The following is a 20,292-nucleotide window of genomic DNA, read 5'->3' on the forward strand; positions in this document are numbered from 1 at the left end:
GCTTAAAATAACTTAAAGCCAGAAAAATGAGCTTGTGGGACTCCAACTACCATCAGCCCCAGCGCGGCATGACGGGAGTTGTAGTTCAGCAGAAAGAAAGAAAAACCGTACAGGTTCGGGTCTAACTCCGAAGAAGCCCTTGTCACTCGCCTCGCCTCTTTCCCTGCAGTCGCAGACCTTTTTTAAATTTATTTTTTGCCCCGCCCGGATCCTTCCTCCGCGCAGGCGCGTTTCCCTTCCGTGTCGTCCTGAGCGCGCGCTTCCGCCCTCTCCGCCTGGCCCGCCTCCCCTCCCTTTCCCCGGCCGGCGGCTTCTGCGGAGCATGCGCAGTTTGGCGGGGCTCCTGAGGGAGGAGAGTGCGGGGGGTGGGGGAAATGGCGGCCGCGGTGCTGGCGGCGGCGTCGGAGGGCGGCGGCGGCGCGGGCGGAGGAAGCAGCAGCTGCTCCGGCGGGGTCTCCGGGGCGCACATGCCGGGAGGAGGAGGGGGCCTGAATTCGGGGGGCTGCCCTGGCGGCGGCGGCGGCGGCGCTGCTGCCTCTTCGGCGGGCCCGTCGTCGTGGACGCGCTCGTTGGAGCGGGCGCTGGAGGAGGCGGCGGCCAGCGGCGCCCTCAGCCTGAGCGGCAGGAAGCTGAGGGACTACCCGCGGGGCAGCGCCGCCAGTCACGACCTCAGCGACACCACGCAGGCCGGTGAGCAGAGGGAAACGGGGGGGGGGAGAGGGAGGGCTGCGCCCCCGAATATATTGGAGGAGGAGTCCCCAAGCGCCTCTGGGGGCGGAAGGAGGGCAAGGGGTGGCCCCCACCACTCAGTGTTGGGGGGGGCAAGAGGGACGCCTCCACGGGCGATGGGCGAAATTGCCCTCTTTGCGCCCCGGCACTTATTTATTTTATTGGCTGAAGTGTTTCGTTGGTAGCGTTCATAGCCCGCCTTTTAATCCGACGGTGAGTATACAAGGTTTCCTCTCCCCACCCTCCCTCCCTCCATCTCCACAACACCCCTATGAGGTGGGCTAGGCTGAGAGAGGCAGCGCCTGCCCCTGCCCCTTCCCCCCCTGTCACAGTCACTGAGCTTCATGGCTGAGTGGGGGGACGGGACTCGAACCCAGGTCTTCGTTCCATGCGTCGTTGGCTATTCTGGATTTGGCTCCACCTGTTCTCTGCACCACAGATTAAGATCCGCCGGTACAAATATATCCCATATTTTTCCTCTGTGGGTTTCATGATAGGTCAGTCGGGAGTCAGGGTCATTGGTTTGAGCCCCACATTGGGCAAAAGATTCCTGCATTGCAGGGGGGTTGGACTAGATGGCCATTGCGTCCCTTACAACTCTACAATTCTATGATTCTTAATCTCAGGATTGTGGGTTTGAGTTCCATGTTGGGCAAAAGATTCCTGCATTGCAGGGGGCTGGACTAGATGATCCTCGGGGTCCCTTCCAACTTTAGAAGTCTATGATTCTATGGCTCAAGGGCAAGTGTGTATTGTTTTCCCCCTCCCCGCCTCTTCACTTAACCTCCACAACAACCCAGTGGGGGTGGATTGGGCAGAGAGAGGCAGTGGCTGGCTGGCACCCAAGGCCATCCAGTGAGCTTCATGGCCAAGTGGGCATTTGAACCCTGGTCTCTCCCAGGTCCTAGTCTGACACTCCTTAACTACTGCAACACACTGGCTCTCTCAGTTTTTCTATCCTTTCTTTCCAGTGTGACGCAGCAGCCAAAAAAGCTAATGTGATTCTAGGCTGCATCCACAGAAGTTACAGTGTCCAGATCAAGGGAAGTTGTAGTCCTTCTCTATTCTGCCTCGGTCAGACCCCACCTGAAGTAACGTGTCCAGTTCTGGCCACCACAATTTAAGAAGGTTGTTGACAAGCTGCAACATGTGCATAGGAAGGTGACCAAGATGATCAAGGGTCTGGAAACCAAGCCTTGTAAGAACGGTTAAGGGAGTTGAGTATGTTTAGCCTGAGGAAGAGTAGACAGAGAGGACATATGATAGCCATCTTCAAGTATCTGAAGGGGTCACATGGAACATGGAGCAAAAACATTAGGAAGGACTTTCTGACTGTGAGAGCTGTTCGACAGTAGAAGGGACTCTCTTGGAAGGTGCTGGGTTCTGTTTCACCAGAAGTTTTTAAACAGAGGTTGGATGGTCATTTGCCAGGGAATATTTAGCGGTATTGCATGGGGTTGGACTAGATGCCCCTTGAGGTCCTTTCCAATCCTACAATTCTATGATTCTTCCTAGGAGCTCAGTGTGGTGTATAGAGTTCTCCCCTTCCCCATTTTATCCTCACAAAAATCTTGAGAGTGACTAGCACCTAAGGTCACTCATTGAACTTCATCACTGAGTAGAGATTTGAACCCTGGCCTCCCAGGTCTTCATCCGACCCCCCTAACAATGATGCCAGAAAGGCTGCTTTGTAACTCTAACCAAAGTGTGGGAGCAAGGCGAAGGCTGCCTTCCTTCCTTCCTTCCTTCCTTCCTTCCTTCCTTCCTTCCTTCCTTCCTTCCTTCCTAGTTGGGTTGTGTGTGTGTCTGTGTTGGTGAGCCCCAAGAGCCAAGGATGCTTCGTAGTGCTGGTCAAAATGCACAGCCATACCTGTAGACCACCCTGGTAAGGCTCCTAGAACCCTAACCCCATTTACTGGGGAGTATGCCCAATTGCTCTCACTGGGACTTACTTCTAAGTAAACATTGTCTTGCTATTCCACAAAAAATGTGTGAATTGTTTCATGCCAGTTTGCATGAATTGGGATGTTTGCAAATAAATGCATTTACCAGTATTTTTTAATGTTTTTTAATTGCAGTTTTAATAATCTTACACAGTCTTCTAAAATATTCCAAAATGTTCCAGAGTATAATAAACAGAATGTTCCACAATATAATATACAGTCGGCAATAAATGAAAATCAAAATAAACCTGCCACTTTATAATAACCTGACCCTTTCCCACCCTCCCTTTCCCTCCTCCCCTTCTTAACCTCCCTCCCCCTCCCTCTCGTAACTTCCCTCACCCATGTACAATCTCCTTTAATCTTATGTTTAAATTTTTCTGTTGTGTTATATGTTTTATAATTAATGTAATTTTTCTTTCTACAGTATTTTACATTTTTCTCCTTGCGAGTATTACTCGTTTCTGTTCACACTTATTTAATTTTCCTTTCCATATTTTGCCATATACACTTCTACAATTTCCCATTCTTCCTTAAGTTTTTGAATAGAGCCCCCCCCCTTATTATTGTTGTTAATTTTGCCATTGCCATATACTCATACAACTTAGATCTCCATTCCAGTATTTCTGGTATTAATCCTGTTTTCTAATGCCTTGCCACCAGTATCCTTGCTGCTGCTGCTCCATAAAGAAATATGTTCTTTTTTTCCCTTGGGAATATCCTCTGTTACCAACCCCAACAAATAAGCGTCTGGTTTTTTATAAATTGTTATTTTAAATATTTTTTTCAATTCTTCATGAATTTTAATCCAAAATTGTTTACTTATCTTACAGGCCCACCACATGTGGTATAGTGTGCCTACCTCCTCTTTGCATCTCCAACATAGATTTGAATATTTTTTATTAATCTTTGCTAACTTCACAGGTGTAACATACCACCGGTATCCCATCTTCATAATATTCTCCCTTATTGCGCTGGCCTTTCTTTCTCTGTCGCGCCTCTTCCTTCTTGGGCGGCGCGGGATCCGCCGTTGCCCTGCCAGTCGTTAAACTGAAGCCCTTTCGAAAAGGGAACCACCACCACCCCCAGCTCCCCAAAGTCTCATGGGAGGAAGCCCACCTCCTCAAAAGGGCGAGGCTCTCGGCCCAGGAGAGAGAGAGAGAGAGAGAGAGGAGCGCAGGGCCTGTGCGGAGACCCCCCATCCCCTGCACTAGTGCTAGGGGGGAATCTTCCCAACTTTGCCACCCGATTCCGACCAATGATGGTTGCTAGCATCTGGGCACTTTCCCCACTTGGGGTTTCTGGTGTTGGCAGTTCCTTCTGCGAATTTCCATGACTTCTCCCTTATTGCATACCAAGCTGTAAAATTTATAGCTTGACTCCATAGTTTTCCCCATCTTTCTAAGTAGATTGTTTTGCCCAAGTCCTATGACCACTTGATTGTTTCTTCCTTTATCACCTCCTCCTTCAATTCCCATTCCAATAATAGTTTATAAAGTCTTGATATAGCCTTTTTATCTGGCTGTAACAATTCATTTTGCCACTTCGAGATTCCTTGTTCAAAACCAACCTTCTTATCTTCCTTTAAAAGATTTGTTATTTTGTAACCATCTGGTACACAACTCTTTTATCTCCTCATATGATTTCAGTTTTATTTCGCCTTGATCTTTTATTAATATCTCCTGGTATGTTAGCCCAGTGTTTCTCAACCTTTTTGGGGCCACGGCACACTTGTTCCGTGAAAAAAATCACGAGGCACACCACCATTAAAAAAGTTAAAAAAATTAACTCTGTGCCGCCCTATATTATAATTATGACTGTAAGAAACACTTGCCAAATATTGCTTTCCGGCGGGTTAATGTTGTGTATTGGCGGCCGTCAGGCTCGTTTGCACTGAGCCTTGGGAAAGAGGAGGAGAAATACTGCTTTCCGGTGGGTTAGTGTTGATTATTAGCGGCCGCCAGGCACGTGACAATGCAAATCGCCCTTCTCGTCGCCGCACGTCGCGGCACACCAGCCAGCGTCTCGCGGCACACTAGTGTGCCGCGGAACAGCGGTTGAGAAACGCTGTGTTAGCCTATATGCAGTTACCAGTATTGAGGTTAATTTCAGATAGGTGTTGTTATGATTGCAGTCCTCAAAACACTTACTGGGGAGTAAGCCTCATTTGAAGTCAGTAGACTGATCTCTGAGTAAATATGCATAAGTTGTAAGATGCTTATGTGTGTATTTTGTATCTGTAATACAAGCATTTGTATATTATAAACCACCTGCACTGGATGCAAAAGTGGTGTTGAATGTATTATGTGGTGTTATTTATGAAATATTATCCTTCTGGGATCACAGAAAATGAGAAAATGATCCTGCAAACATAGAATGGGGAAAATATTTGTGTAGCTTAGATATTAGATTTATTAAAAACACTTAGAATCATAGAATTGTAGAGTTGGAAGGAATCCCAAGGGTCATCTAGTCCAACCCCCTGCAATGCAGGAATCTCAGCTAGATCATATATGACAGGTGGCCATCCAACCTCTGCTTAAAAACCTCCAAGGAAGGAGAGTCCTCAACCTCCCAAGGGAGACCGTCCCACTGTCAAATGGCTTTTACTGTCAGAAAGATTTTCCTGGTGCTGTATCAGAATCTCCTTTCTGGTAACCTGAAGCCATTTGTTCGAATCCTACCCTCCAGCAGGGCAGGAAAAAACAAGTTTGTTTCTTCTTCCATGTGACAGCTGTTCTAACCTGCCTTTCTGTTCAAAGGGACCCCCAGGATGGCAACATAGCACCATCAGTTTGGTTATATGTACTGAGAGAGAGGAACAAATGGCAGGTCCCTGCCCCAAGGACCCTTAACAATCTAAACTTGATCAAGGGGAGAAGGAGAGATTTAGCTAACAAATGATTAATATGAGCAGTTGCAGACACGAAGGCTTTGATTCAGCTGAGGACTAAAGTTTCCTTCTTTTCTACCGTATGAGTGTGAAATGTGGTGTACAACTGCCACTCCCTCCTCCACAAATTGAAATGATTCAAAATAATTTTGAAAGCATAATGGGTGTTGCTGAATAAGGGTCTTGATCACTGGAGAATTAGGGAGTCCCCAAGGAACAGGAAAACCCCCACAGTGGAATAGTCCACCATCTGGAACTCTTCCCTCTTCTCCCCCTACCCTGACTTAAGAGGGTATTTCATGGGCCCCTGTAGCCTGGGAGAACCTGCTGGAGAATAGATGGCAGCATTTCGAGGGTGGCATCTAGGGTGGGCACTGGTAGAGCTAGACCCAGGGATCTGTAAGGAATGGAAAAAGCAGAACAGTTTTTTATCGTGGAGTAGTGAAGAGTTGGAGCCTGGGGACTGGGTAGGATCTCTTTCACTCTGCAAAAAATGCTGTTGCATGAATGTGTATTTGTTCATTGTACAGTTGAATATTCCACTCTAAATATGGGCTTGACGGCCTGGTAACTGCCAATTTCATAGTACGCTTACACAAGCAAATGGAGCCCAATTGTGGCAGCCTGTATTTAGGATGGGTAGAATAATTCAAAGTAGATTAAGTATTTACAGGTCTGTCTAAATGAGAGCAAGCTGTCAAACTGGACTATGTGGGATAAACAGAATGCAAATGAACCCAGATGCATAGTCAAATAGCCAAGAAAGTTTTTTTTGGGGGGGGGGGAATTCAGTGAATGGAAGTACAGTGTTTATTTTGTATTATTTGACATGTGACTATGTCTAGAAGTGTTTATTATAAATACAAATACTATGAGTCACCATCGTGAAATGTCTTGCTCTCCATTGTTAGATGAATTCAGATGTTACCATCTGTGGCTGCAAACTTTTGATTCTGATACAACTTTTTGCAAAAATTTGTGTGGTTTGAAACAGGTTTGCTAGCAGAAAAAATATTACTTAAGTTGAAAGATTTCTGGATGTGAAACCTCTGGGGCATTGGTTCAAAAGTCTGTCTGTGGACCTGCAGAGTGATCTTGGGATGGGTCAGCATTAAGTTGTGAATAGTAGGGTGTAAGATGTGAATAATAGGGCGTACAGACTAGATTTCCTCAGCTGGAATGCTGTACTACATCTTTTCATGTTAAGAATACTGCAGACATTGTGAAGATAGTAGAACCAATCATATATTTGTTGTGGTATACTTGGTTTTTAAGGGGTTTTTTAAAACCTGGCTAAAAATAATATTTGAGAAATGTAATACTGTTTTTAAAGTACTACAAATCATATTTCTTCGGATAAAAACCAACAGTCCTGCTTTCCCCCAAGTGCTCGGATACATTCTCAGTAATGCCATCAACCTAGTCGGTTGGGCTAGAAATATTATTCCCCTATTACTGATGAGGGGTGAAGCTGAGAGAGAGTAGCTTGCCTAAGGCCACCTAGTGAGTTGAGCTGGCTGAGCTGTGATTTGATCTGGGGACTTTCCGGTTCATAGCTCATGCTCTTAATGACTACCGCAGTTTCAAAATGGAAATGTGGCACATGGCCTCAGAAGCTTAGAAACAAATTAAATGAGCCTACAGCTGTAAGCCCTGAGCATGCTTGCTTAAAAGTAAACTTGCTGTATTTAGGCTGGAGATGCAGACTGTCTGACTTCTGTTATTCTGCTTTCTTAAGATGCTCAGCTGTGGTTTAGCACTTGTGGTTCACAGCACAATGCAGTACAGTTTAAAATCCATTCCTGTCTGTTCTCATCCCTTCATAATCAATAATTGCTTATGTTTTTCATTCTCCATGCTGTTTCGAACAGGCAATAATGTTACATACTCACCCCAATCCCTTCTCCATATTTAAAATGTCAGCTGTCATTAGTGATGCCCAGTGTGAAGTAAGGCTGGAAACAGCTTTTATTTAGCACCTTTGAGAAGATCCTTTCACCAGTTTTTGCCCCTTACACCCTCCTATTAGAAAGCCAGAGCTGTGAAGTTCTACCTAAAGTGATGCAAAGGGCTGATAACAATGTATGTCAGATGTTTATACTGTATAGATCTGAAGCAGAATATTATTCTGTATGAAGAAAAAGGTCTTGTTCCAACTTTTTGAGGGTTTTGCAATATTGGAGCGCAATACATAAATAAATAAATAAATAAATAAATAAATAAATAAATAAATACTGACAGTGGGGATAAAACTAAGGGGGCACATTTAATGAAATGAACCTTTCCTGAGCAGAAATATAAAATGTAAATAAGCCCTTAAGATGCAGTAAAATATAAGGAACAATAGTTAGCAGTGGCATCTGCTCCTTTTAAAAAGCTTATTTGGAAATAGTGTTGAGAGACGTTTGTTGCTGTTGTTTAGTCATTTAGTCGTGTCCGACTCTTCGTGACCCCATGGACCAGAGCACGCTAGGCACTCCTGTCTTCCACTGCCTCCTGCAGTTTGCTCAGACTCACGTTGGTGGCTTCAAGAACACTGTCCAACCATCTTGCTCTTTGTCATCCCCTTCTCCTTGTGCCCTCCATCTTTCCCAACATCAGGGTCTTTTCCAAGGAGTCTTCTCTTCTCATGAGGTGGCCAAAGTATTGGAGCCTCAGCTTCAGGATCTGTCCTTCCAGTGAGCACTCAGGGATGATTTCCTTAAGAATGGATAGGTTTGATCTTCTTGCAGTCCATGGGACTCTCAAGAGTCTCCTCCAGCACCATAATTCAAAAGCATCAATTCTTCGGCGATCAGCCTTCTTTATGGTCCAGCTCTCACTTCCATACATCACTACTGGGAAAACCATAGCTTTAACTATACGGACCTTTGTTGGCAAGGTGATGTCTCTGCTTTTTAAGATGCTGTCTAACGTTTAGTTAGATTAAATCTAACGTTTAGTTAGATTTAAATCAATAAATAGATGGTCTGAATGTCATCAGACACTTACCTAAAACAACGGTTAATCTAATGTCTTTCCATGCAAAAATGTCTCATACTGTAATTCTATTCCTGTCAGTTTACATTTAAGCCTCTTACCCTCATTTTTACTTCTTCCTTGTCAATCCCTAGCCTCAATCTAAATAAATAAATAAATAAATATCCCATTGTAGATTGAAACCTTGTTGGGTCTGTATAGTACACAGCATGCAGTAGCAGAAATGCAGGATTCAACATATTGTAGTGAATGAAGTGTTGCATAGTTGCCTCCATTGGATGAAGCCAGAATGCAGGCCTTACTTAAAACATGTATCTGCTTTGAAACCCTTTAGACAGCTCAAAGCAGTTATACTGGGCTATAGATCATTTTTGTAAAATTGTTGTTCATGTGGCCACTTGTGTGAAGGAAGAATTGCCTTCAGACAGAGAAGCTCTAAGAACATAAGAAGAGGCTTGCTGGACCAGGTCCAAGTCCCATCTTATCCAGTATTTTATTCTAGGACCTGAGTGCAACAGCACTGTCCCCACCTTGTTCCTCAACAACTGATGCTCAATGTCATACTGCATCTGACAGTGGGGGTAGAATATAGCCATTCAGCTGCATTGCGAGTTAACAAATGTGGAACAAAGTATGTTGCATACATGGACCTTTCATGGAATCTATAGTAGCTGTTTACTGCTACTGCCACTGTAAGGTTGTAAAAGTGGATAGTACAGTACCAAGGTCCTGGAATGACCCTGTTCTACAGTTTTCCTGACTGCAAGAAAGCAGCTGTATGCACAGCTTTATTTTCTAAGCTTTTAATCATTGTTTATGATCATCTGGTTGTGATAAGATGGTATTTGCAGGGAAGCAGATTTTGGCTCAACATTAGGAGAAACATCGTTAACAGCAAGAGCAGCTCAGTAAAGGAGCAGACTTCCTGCAGAGCTGGTGGGCTTTCCTCCCATTGCTCTGTCCCAGCGCCTGCCAGCATAGCAGTTCACGCGAGTAGATAAATAGGTACCACTATGATGGGAAGGTAAATGGCATTTCCATGCGCTCCCTTTATGCCAGAAGTGGTTTAGTCATTCTGGCCACATGTCCCGGAAAAGCTGACTGCAGACAAATGCCGTCTCCCTTTGGCCTGAAACTAAGTGGAGATGAGGGCCTCACCCCATAGTCAAATTAGCTGCCCAGGGTCCTTTATCATTCCCCTTTACCTTCTCCAGAGATATTAAAGCAGAGGCTGGATGGCATCTATTGGTTACATTCTATTTTGTGCGGGAAGGTTGAACTAGGTGATCTCCAATGTCTCTCTCCCCACCCCCTGGACTCTTTGCTGATTTCTCATATCAGGTTATTTGTCTTAGTTTTTCCTCCACCCTCCAGTCGCTGTGCTTTCAGCCTAACCTATTTCACAGGGTTATTGGGAAGATGAAATGAAGTGGGAAGAGCTATGGATGCTGCCCTGAGCTTGTTGGAGGAAAGTTGGATGATAAATATAGAAAATAAATAATCTTAGTAATGTTCTAAAAGTAAAAAGATCTTAGTTCATTAGAACCATGTGTTCAGTGTTGTTCCCTGTATTTCCAAGGCAAATACAGCCTTCACTGACCCATGGATGAGTGGATTCACAGCAAGGTTGTGGCTAGACAGTCACACAGTGCTGTTAACCTGTGCAGGTTCAGGGAGTCAAGACCCTGTGCTGCCTTACCATAAGATAAATTAAATTAAATTGTGGTTACATTCCTTTTACCACTTGGTTACCAACAGTAAACATGATTGTTTTCAAAATATGTCATAACATAGCCCTGTAAGGTTAAATACTTAACAATTAACTTGAGGATATCCTTTTTTGTCTCAGCTGCTGTGTCACAGATAGATTAACCTTTCTTATCCTAACCATGTAGTTGAAAATAAGACTATGGTTATTATTAGAATAAAATCAAGATATAAAATGACAAAATACCTAATAAAAATAAAAAGAACGAGCCAATATCCCCCCCAAAAACCCACATTTTAAAAAGGCATAGGATGTAAATCAGATCAACCAAAGGACTGGTTAAAAAGGAATGTTTTTGCTTGGCACCTAAAGGTGTATAATGAAGGCGCCAGATTCCACAGATGGGGAGTCACTGCAGAGAAGACCTGTTCTTGTGTTGCCACCCTCTGGACCTCATAAGATGATCTCAGGTTCCAGTTAGGCCCATATGGAAAAAGGCAGTTTTGGTGGATCTGTGTCTTCCGTCATGATTTACTAGAAATGGCCCTGTTTTCATACTTCGCAGGTTGATAGCTTGGCAGGTATTTGTTCCACATCCAACTCCTTTATCCTTCACACTGGCTCTGAAATTGATCTTCATATCAAACAAGGCTACTCTCTTTGGGAAATGTTTCTAGCCTTTATTTTATTTTTAGAATCACTTATACCTTGCTTTGGAAGACCTCTTAAGTGATAACACATAAAATAATATAAAACGATTGTAAAAAATAAATCAGTAAAGTCAGCCAGAATTTTAAATCAAGCTTGTGCAACTAAATTACATTTCTGAGTATAAAGTTTTTAACAGGCATTTAAAACAGTATAGCAAAGGTACCTCTTAATGCTAATAACTTCCACAAGAAGCAATTCTGAGAGAACACTTCTCAAAGACACATGATAGAAAGCATCTGTATAAAATCCTCATTGCAATGAATGATTAGCTGGTTAGAATTATAAACAATAGTCCATTTGTTCTCTATTGTCTTCATTGACGCTCATTGTACTTTTACAGTGGTTTGTGGGAATACTAGCTGTCACCCAGTTCCCATCCCTTTTAATTGTTCAAGAATTGAACAACATATTGGAGGTAGGAAAAGTTTGGCTTATTTAAAATATTTATATTCTGCTTAACAGTCTCCAAGGGAGCTTACAGTAAAAGAGAATTTAACACATTAAGATATTTTTATTTTAAAGTAAAAAGGCAATGGTAATTGAAAAAGATATTGTGCTCCAACTGCTGCTTTTAAAGCGTTTACAGTGAGACATGGGGAAATAGCCATGATCTGCATTTCTAGGCTTAATGTAATATTTTCTGCTTTGATTAAATCACACTTTGCTGTTTAATTCCAAATTGGCAAACTATGGTCTGCAAACCTCAGTTTGATCCTAGTTTAGAGGACTCACTCAAACTACAATTTGTTAATTTGGCAGCAAACTGTGTCTTCATCAAACCAGAAAATATTCTGTTAACCCCAAGTGCATGAGCACAGGACTTTACTCCCTGTTCTCCAAGCCATGGCATGGAAGATTGAAGAACTTGCTATCTTATGACTGAGCAATGATTTGAACACCGTGTTTTTAGTGAGATAAAATTTTAATCACCAGAGTTGTGATAGCAAGAGGCAAACAGAAATAAACAGAACTAGCAGCAAAGTCAGCTACTGTACATGTTGGCAAATATTTACATGGCTGCTCAGCCCATCTTCTGAAAGAGGTAGGCTTAACTAATCAAATCGGTTTGTAATCCATGATAAATCTCTCTACATGGAGTTGATTGACTCTTATGAATTCTTGTTCATTAATTGTCCCAGAATAAAAAGCAGAGGGCTGTGATGATTACTTCAAATAGTTCTTTACTTCATTTTTGAATGGTTAAAATGGTGGTAAAATGTTTCAGGTTGTGTTTCAGGCTAGATGACCCTTGACTACTTTTAATGTTTTAAAAGAATAGCTGGGTATAAGTATTTTCGTGTTTGTTCACTGATAGGTTGTGGGATTTCCAAGTAATAAAATACTGAAAACTGGTTCTCTTTTTTCCTGCTTGTGAAAGGGTACTTTTTGTCTGAAGTCACATGCATGACTTTTAAGTTATCATTTAGTGTTGCCTTTTTAGAGAGGCGGTGATGCTTTCATATCTTTAAGAGCTAGAGCACTGCCTGAAGATGTGTTTAGCCTGTTCCTCAGTAGACATTTTTTAAATTGGGCAGAATCTGCACAGATGGTTAAAGGGTGAGGACGAAGGGCAGCAGGAGCTAAATCTGCAATCAATTTCGTAATAGAAGGTTGGACAAAGTGGATTTTGAAAAGAGATTTGCAAAAGCAAAGGTTTTGACATATGGCGGGCTGCATTTTAAGCATTGTAATCAGCATTATTTCAAACCAAAGTAGGACACCCTGTTCAGAACTTTAAAGCCACATTTTATGTGGTCTCTAGTGTCTTTGTGATCCCTTTGAAGAAATGTAGTGCCATAGACAGGGCAGCCACTTGTGGTCAACAAAAAAAGTGGGTCTGACAACTCTAAATAAATTGAAAAAGGTTTCTGAATCCTGCAGGAGTTTTCAAAGTGGGTGAACTGTTGTTGTTGTTTAGTCGTTTAGTCGTGTCCAACTCTTCGTGACCCCATGGACCAGAGCATGCCAAGCATTCCTGTCTTCCACTGCCTCCCGCAGTTTGGTCAGACTCATTAAAAGCGAATGTCTGAAGGCTCTTATAAGGTTTTCAAAGACAGTTGCCACACCTCCGCCAGGTGAAACCCCAAAAAGAAACCTGTTCCAGAACACACCACTCAGCCGAAAGTGCATGCTGGGAAAAGAACCGGGTTGTAAACCAGCGCCCTCTAGCAGCGGCTATACAGTGGAACCTCGGTTTACGAACACAATTGGTTCCAGAAGTCTGTTCATAAACCGAAGTGTTCGTAAACCGAAGTGAACTTTCCCATTGAAAGTAATGGGAAGTTGATTAATCCGTTCTAGACGAGGAAAAACACCCCCTAGAACGGATTAACCGCTTTGCTCCGAAGCCTTCGCGGAGGCCGGGGAGCGTTTCCGCGACTGGGCTGCAGCCGCGAAAGCGGTCCCCGGCCTCCGCAAAGGCATCAGAGCGAAGTCCCGGCTCCGATGCCTTGGCGGAGGCCGGGGAGCGTTTCCGCGACTGGGCTGCAGCCGCGAAAGCGGTCCCCGGCCTCCGCAAAGGCATCGGAGCGAAGTCCCGGCTCCGATGCCTTCCGGAGGCTGGGGAGCGTCGTGAAAGTGCTCCCCGGCCTCTGCAAAGGCATCGGAGCGAAGCCCAGCCTCCCTGAAGGTATCCGACGCTCCGATGCCTTTGGGGAGGTTTGGCCTTTGCTCCGATGCCTTCGGGGAGGCCGGGCCTTCGCTGCGGGCCTCCAGGAGGCATCGGAGCGAAGGCCCGGCCTCCCCGAAGGCATCGGACGCTCAGTAGACCTCCGGCACCTCGGTTTACTAACCTCCGGGTTAGGATAGTTCGTAAACCGAAAGTTCGTAAACCGAAGTGTTCGTAAACCGAGGTACCACTGTACTGGTACTACACCTATAGAACCTTCCCTCTCAACAGCACCTCAGCTGCCGTTTACATACTAGGCTGAAGCCTTCACAGACTAGGCCGAATGGAGGTACTGACTCGCCTGGGGGGAGGAGGGGACGGGATAGGTCAGGACATGGTGGGGCCAGTCACAGGGATGACCCGGGGGTGGGGGAAGAGGGGGTGTGATACGTCATGGGATGGGACAGGTTGGGGGGAATCACAGGGAAAACCTGGTGGGTGGGGGAGGAGGGGGGCGGGATACGTCATGGATTGACACAGGGTGGTGGCAGTCACAGGGATTAGCCACGGCAACGCGTGGCAGGGCCAGATAGTATATAATAAAAATAATCAAAGCACAAAATACATAAGAAAAATAATTAAAACGTTAAAAAATTAATCAAAACAATTAACAATACAAATGTATACACACTAATAAACAATACACTTCCCAACAAGTGCTCCTAAACAATACCCCAACTCACAAATACAAAATTCCAAAGTAACAGATATCTTTTAACAACACTTTAAAACAACCCCAGCCTCCAGATAAAACAGCACCCACCAAAGTTAAAACCCAATTTCTGTCAAAACAGTAATTTTCACACAAGGGGGCTGTCCTACGCTCTCTTTCCACCCCCAAAGTGCTGCTGCCAAAGGGATGACACCTCTTAGCTATCTGTGCAGATTCTGCCCAATTTAAAAAGAAGTCTCCTAAGGCACAGGCTAAACGCATCTTCAGGCAGTGTTCTAGCTCTTAAATATATGAAAGCATCACCGCCTCTCTTAAAAGACAACACTAAATGATATATTTTCTGTTCTTAAAAGTCTAAACAGCAGTAATTTTAGCTCAGCATCTGTCTCTGCATAGTTTGATTACTGTACAAAGTGAATTTTTAGCATATATATATATATATATATATATATATATATATATATATATATATATATATATATATATATGAAGTTATTACATAGCATTGTAGTTTGGGAAACTTGCCTGCAGCAGTAATAAAACACCTCATATTCAGATTGAGAAAAGATAAAAATATTCAAATACATAACAGCTGCTTAAAATTTAAAAAGAACTCTGCAAACTATTATTCGCCACCTCTGCCAGAATAATAAAATGTCAGAATAATAAAATTGCTGTAACTTGCTCATTTCCCACATACTATTCCCTCACAGTCACAACTAAATCAGATTATTTCCATTTCTAGTGCTTTCTCACACCCCCACCTTCTTAAAGGTGTGTGTGTTTGTGTGCTGCTGCTGGTGGTGGTGGTGATGGTGCTACTACTACTTTTCCTGTTTCTTGATACATTCTTCCGTTTGGGTGTTGATAGGTACATCCTGCTTCCTGTTTGCTGATGCTCTGACAACTGGCCCATGTGTTAAATGTTCAAGAGCGAGAAGGGCCTACAGTCATTATTTTGCTTTTGAAACAGAAGCTTCTTTAGATTTGTCATCTTCAGTTTCTACAGTTTGAGAAAGATTACTGTAATTAACAGCTTATCAAGAGGATATCCAATTATTTTGGGTTCATGTGTCCTGCAGTTTTCCTCACCATATGGTAAAATATAGTGGGTCAAGACCAAGACCCCCTTCTCCCAAATTGACCAGCCTTTTCATTCAGATATTTGTTGGACTGGTTCTTTTCTGGGGCACCCCCATCTCAGAGCAAAGAAACATGGTCCTCACAGAGGTCTACCCTAGTGCCTTGGTTACATTCAGGCATCAGGCAAGACCTTTATATTTCCTTTTACCAGTTTGTTCTGCTCTAGTTGATGAGCTGTTTTGAGCATGTTTTGTGGGAAAGTGGGTTGTAAATAAATAATGATTGACTACTTTTTGCTTGTTTCTCACATATATAAATATAAAGCTACTGAATAATAGCTGTCTCACCTTAATGTATAGTGTGACCTAGCTTTGGATAAACAGATTAAAAGCTGACTAATGTTTGGATGAGATGACAGCCAAAGTGTTGTAAGACAGCCTTTGTGAAATTAGGTGCTGCAACTTGTGTTCTTCACTGCTGCTATGAGCACAAGACTGTAAGAAAGTGAGAGTATGTATTTTCAGTTAGGGAATAAATTATATATGCACATTTTATTGTAGGTCACTTGCAATTCTAGAGCAGATTTAGCAATGAAGCAGAGGTTTCTTGATTCAAAGTTCTGCCTTCTCTAATACCAAAACCAATTTTGTTTATAAGTTTTAAAAAATTGACGTAACTGCTTTCAAGCATAAGCTAATGTTGCTTGTATGGCCTGCAAGAGATGAAAAGCAGCAGGGACAAAAATGTCATGCCTGTTTTCTGCTTTTGGGAAGAGGGCTGTTTTATCCAAGAAAATTTGCTTGTTTCCCTTGTGCTCATCTTTGTTGCTGAGATGAATTTACCAAATAAGTCTTGCCACTTGGCTCTTCTGAGTGAACAGTTCTTTTAAACAGCTATCTGCAGTGCTTATCACACAGACACAAAAATCTGGTTCTGACTAATCCCAGCTTGGATTATGACTTTCTCCCTGCCGGGCACCACCAGCCTCAGAGCCAGTGGGATGCAGTGTTCATCACTTCCTGTTCAACAGATGTTTCAAAATGCTTCTGTGCTGTTTTCAAAAAGTTGCTTCCAACCTGGATATGATTGCAGTACAGGAAGGGGGAAGAGAGTGCAGTGTTTGTACAGAAACATTTCAGTTGAAGTTACTTGTACAAAAAGTTGTCCAGCAGATGGTTACACCTCTGTTTGTTTTGCAGCTTGGTAAAGTACTTGTTTTGGTACGCAGGCCTCCCTTTGGCACACAGTATATGTGGCTGCAAACTTGTTTCTGGGCTGTACCTTCTCAGTCTTCAGGTGTGAGCTTACATGATTCATTGCAACTATGTAGAAAATCAGGGTGTAAGGGAGAAACTGCTGAGCCTAGTCTCCCTAATATGCTGATTTTTATGTGCACTAAAGATTTTTTTGTTGCGCAGAGAAGCATTGTGAGCCCTTGCTTGCAGTTTGCAGTGATGTCTGCTTTATTATTTTATTCTGCTGTAAGGCTAGATTTAAATTTGCTCTCTGGTTTTGATACATGCTGCATGAATTGTGGTGGTGGTAGTAACAAAGAAAGCTCAGGTAGGTAGCCGTGTTGGTCTGATGCAGCTGAAATAAATAGAAAAATTAAAAAATTGTCCAGTAGCATCTCAGAGACCAACTAAGTTTGTTCTGGGTATCAGCTTTCGTGTGCATGCACACTTCTTCAGATACCTTTAGACAGCTCGGCCACCCTTGTGCTCTTACCTAGCCATTCATCAGATTTTTCCAAGCAGAGAAGAGGCTGGTGGGAACTTCCCCAAACTTGCTGTGACTTCAAGGGCAAAGTCGCTCACATCTGGGCTGATCTTGATATGACAATTGGTGCTACCCTGTTTCCCTGAAAATAAGACATACCCGTAAAATAAGGCGTAGCAGGATTTCTAAGCATTTGCGCAATATAAGCCATACCCCGAAAATAAGACATAGTGATAGGTGCAGAGGGTGCCAAGGAAGAGGCGAGGCTGGACGCGTAATTAAAAATAAGACAGCCCCTGAAAATAAGACATAGTGTGTCTTTTTGAGGAAAAATAAATATAAGAAAGTGTCTTATTTTGGGGAAAACACAGTGTCTTAAAGAGAAGGTGTCTAGTTCACAGATGATTTTCAGTGTGTCCTTACATTAATTCCTTTATATCTGACCTGGTTGTGTTATGACTCTTTCATTTTCTCTTTATGAACTGAAGCAGCCCTTGTCAACTCACACACCTGTCAGGCTAATAATACTTTTTATGGGTCTGAGAGCAGCTTCTTTTGCATTGTCTGATTTTAATTTCTATCTACATGGAGCTTCCCACTGTGCAGGATGTGTGCAAAAGAAAGGAGAGATTCCTTCGTAACAAAACTATCCCTCCCCCCATGCCACATCAGTGAAAATGGGCACATGATCCGTTTTGTTGGTGTTACAAACTATAATGGATTTTTAAAACATAAATGTGTACAGTTAGTTGGAAACTTGGCACCCCCAGTTTCACATATGTCCCTTGATATGGTGAGGAAGCATCAGGTGGAGAGATAATAGGCCTCAGAGCTCAACTGCAAAGGTGAAACAATATATTCTTATATAGTTGCACATCTGATCATAAAGTTTACACATTTGCTTTTTTTAGTGTACATCAATAAAGTACACTTAATACGGTTTGAATGTTATGGTCAAATATACTCAAAGCTTTAGTTGCAAATAATTTTATTGGGATATTTGTAAGATATGACAGTTTATAGGATGCACTTCTTTTGTATTATTTACATTTTAAGGGGGGAAAGGAAGGTACAGTACTCACTTTTACAAGCCCCAGTGAACTAGGCATTCAGCATGTGAACATTTACTAGGTTTAGTTTATCTGAAATGGAACTAATTACAACTTGAAACTGCTGGATTTGACTAGAGATGTGAAGACCTGGAGGGGAATGGAAAAGTGGGAGGGGGGCACAGACTTACAAATCTTTAGATTTGACTGGTATTATATCCATTCATTATGTTGCTGATTAATTTTATGAAACATATTTTTAGACATTTTTATTTGCCCCCCCCAAAAAAAAACCATACAGAGCATCCGAAAAAATTACAGTATGAAAACTTTTTTCTCCACATTACTATGTTGGGAAAGGTTCATGTAGGGTTCCTGTCTAATTAGAAAGATGAATTTAGTGGGAAGGTTTCTAGTTTCTTTCCAGACCTTCTACTAGATATGACCCAAAATACTTGGGATTCTGGTTTACCAGTAATTTAAGACTCTCAACGGTTTATACCAAATGGATTTTTATTTATAGATGATTAAGATTAATATCAAAACATTACTTGCATACATCTGTTTTTTAGCCACTGAAAAGTGTTTGTCTCAGTTGTAGCATTTGAAAAGCAGATACAGTTTTGAATCAAGCCAAGATACTTGTAGCTATATAACTAGCCATGCTCCTTTAGTTCCAGCTTGAATTTACCATACTGTATATTCTTTAGTATGAAGATGATCTTTCTGACTTGCTGTGTCTAAATTTAAACTTTGGGGAAACTATCTAGTACTTTTTTCTTTGGATGGTTTCTTAGACTTGGTTTTCTGAAACCTTGCGCTGCATTGTTAATTCATGTCTCAACATTGATTTATCTTGTACTGAACTAGTAAGCTGGCACCATTCCAGTTTTTCTGTTGAAGTCTGCTAATTGTCTATCAGAAATTGAACATGGGAGGGAGGGAGGGAGGGAGGGAGGGTGACTTTAATGAAATCTATTTGTTAAGAATGATATCAGCAAGTATATTAGACTTCAGTCCACCAATGCTTCTTTTCAATGGATACTGTTCTCTTAAAGACATTACGTAGGGTCTACAGTCCAGCAAGGCAATTTGATGACCTTGCTGTGTCACCATATATTGCTGTATAGAACCATTGTATAATGTTAGGGGGAAAAATTCCAGTGTCATCTGCAGCCTGTGTGTTCATTTACAGTTTTATGCATCCACATATTTGAGGAAATGTAGGACTATAAGGCAAGTTTCTTTAGTTTTTGATACCTGAAGCATACTCTCTTTTTTATGGTGGTGGTGTCTAGATTAAATTTGGAGGCACGCTCAGAAAATAAGCAAACTTTTTTTATCAGCTCCCCAGCACAATAGGCAGGCATCATCCTTGCAGCTGTGGGATAGCACAGTTGATTTCCTTCCACAGCTCAGGGATGGGATCCTGTTTTGAGGGTTAAAGCAATGCTTCTGGGATTCCCCCCCCCACCTGTCAGATAGTGTTAATTCTTATGTTTTGATGGGGAAAGCTGGAAGCTGAACATGGCTAATTTGTTTAAAGCATAGTTTTGCTTCGTTTTTAAAGGCACACTTAAGCCCCACTTAAAAGCACACAGTTGTGTCGGTGCATCCAGAAGTCACTGCACAGGTCAGCTCTTTTGTAAAGTAGCAACACTGGCAGAGTGCTATGAAAGATTTTGATTGGGTTGCTCCCATTGTAACTTCTTAGCCACAGCACACACAACATTTTTCCATCTATAATTATATGTTTCTAGAGAGTTCAAGTTGCTCATCAAACCTAGATACATGTTATTTAGCATTACAGAATGACTGTGTTCTTACCTTTCAAGGAGATTGCAAGGGCAAATCAATACTCTACATTTTGCTTTCTGAATTATGATATATGTGCAGATGTATATATTTGCTTCCTTGGAATTAAATATATTTTTCAAGTAGACACGAAGTGTGTGTGTGTGTGTGTGTGTGTGTGTGTGTGTGTGTGTGTGAAGATGCACTCTTCAGGATGGAAAGGGAATTGAATGATGGGGTAGTAAGCAAAATGTTAATAAAATGGGGAAATGGTTTTAAATGAGGTTGTGATTCTTTAAATAAAGAGATTTGTGGGTGAGGTTGTGCTTGGGTGTAAGAAGAG

At 42.5% G+C, this 20,292-nt stretch overlaps 1 protein-coding gene across 7 annotated transcripts in view; it reads left to right on the forward strand.

Moving 5' to 3' along the window:
- Window positions 1–382: 382 nt before the first annotated feature.
- Window positions 383–20,292, forward strand: part of LRCH3 (leucine rich repeats and calponin homology domain containing 3) — an 83,123-nt gene continuing 63,213 nt past the window's right edge. For all 7 annotated transcript variants that reach the window (XM_060274287.1, XM_060274289.1, XM_060274291.1 and 4 more), the window contains exon 1: window positions 383–690. In XM_060274287.1, coding sequence (XP_060130270.1) covers window positions 468–690 — 223 coding nt within the window. In that variant the 5' untranslated portion in view covers window positions 383–467. The remainder of the gene's footprint in view (window positions 691–20,292) is intronic.

Source organism: Zootoca vivipara, chromosome 5 (assembly GCF_963506605.1).
Source record: "Zootoca vivipara chromosome 5, rZooViv1.1, whole genome shotgun sequence".
NCBI lineage: Eukaryota > Metazoa > Chordata > Lepidosauria > Squamata > Lacertidae > Zootoca > Zootoca vivipara.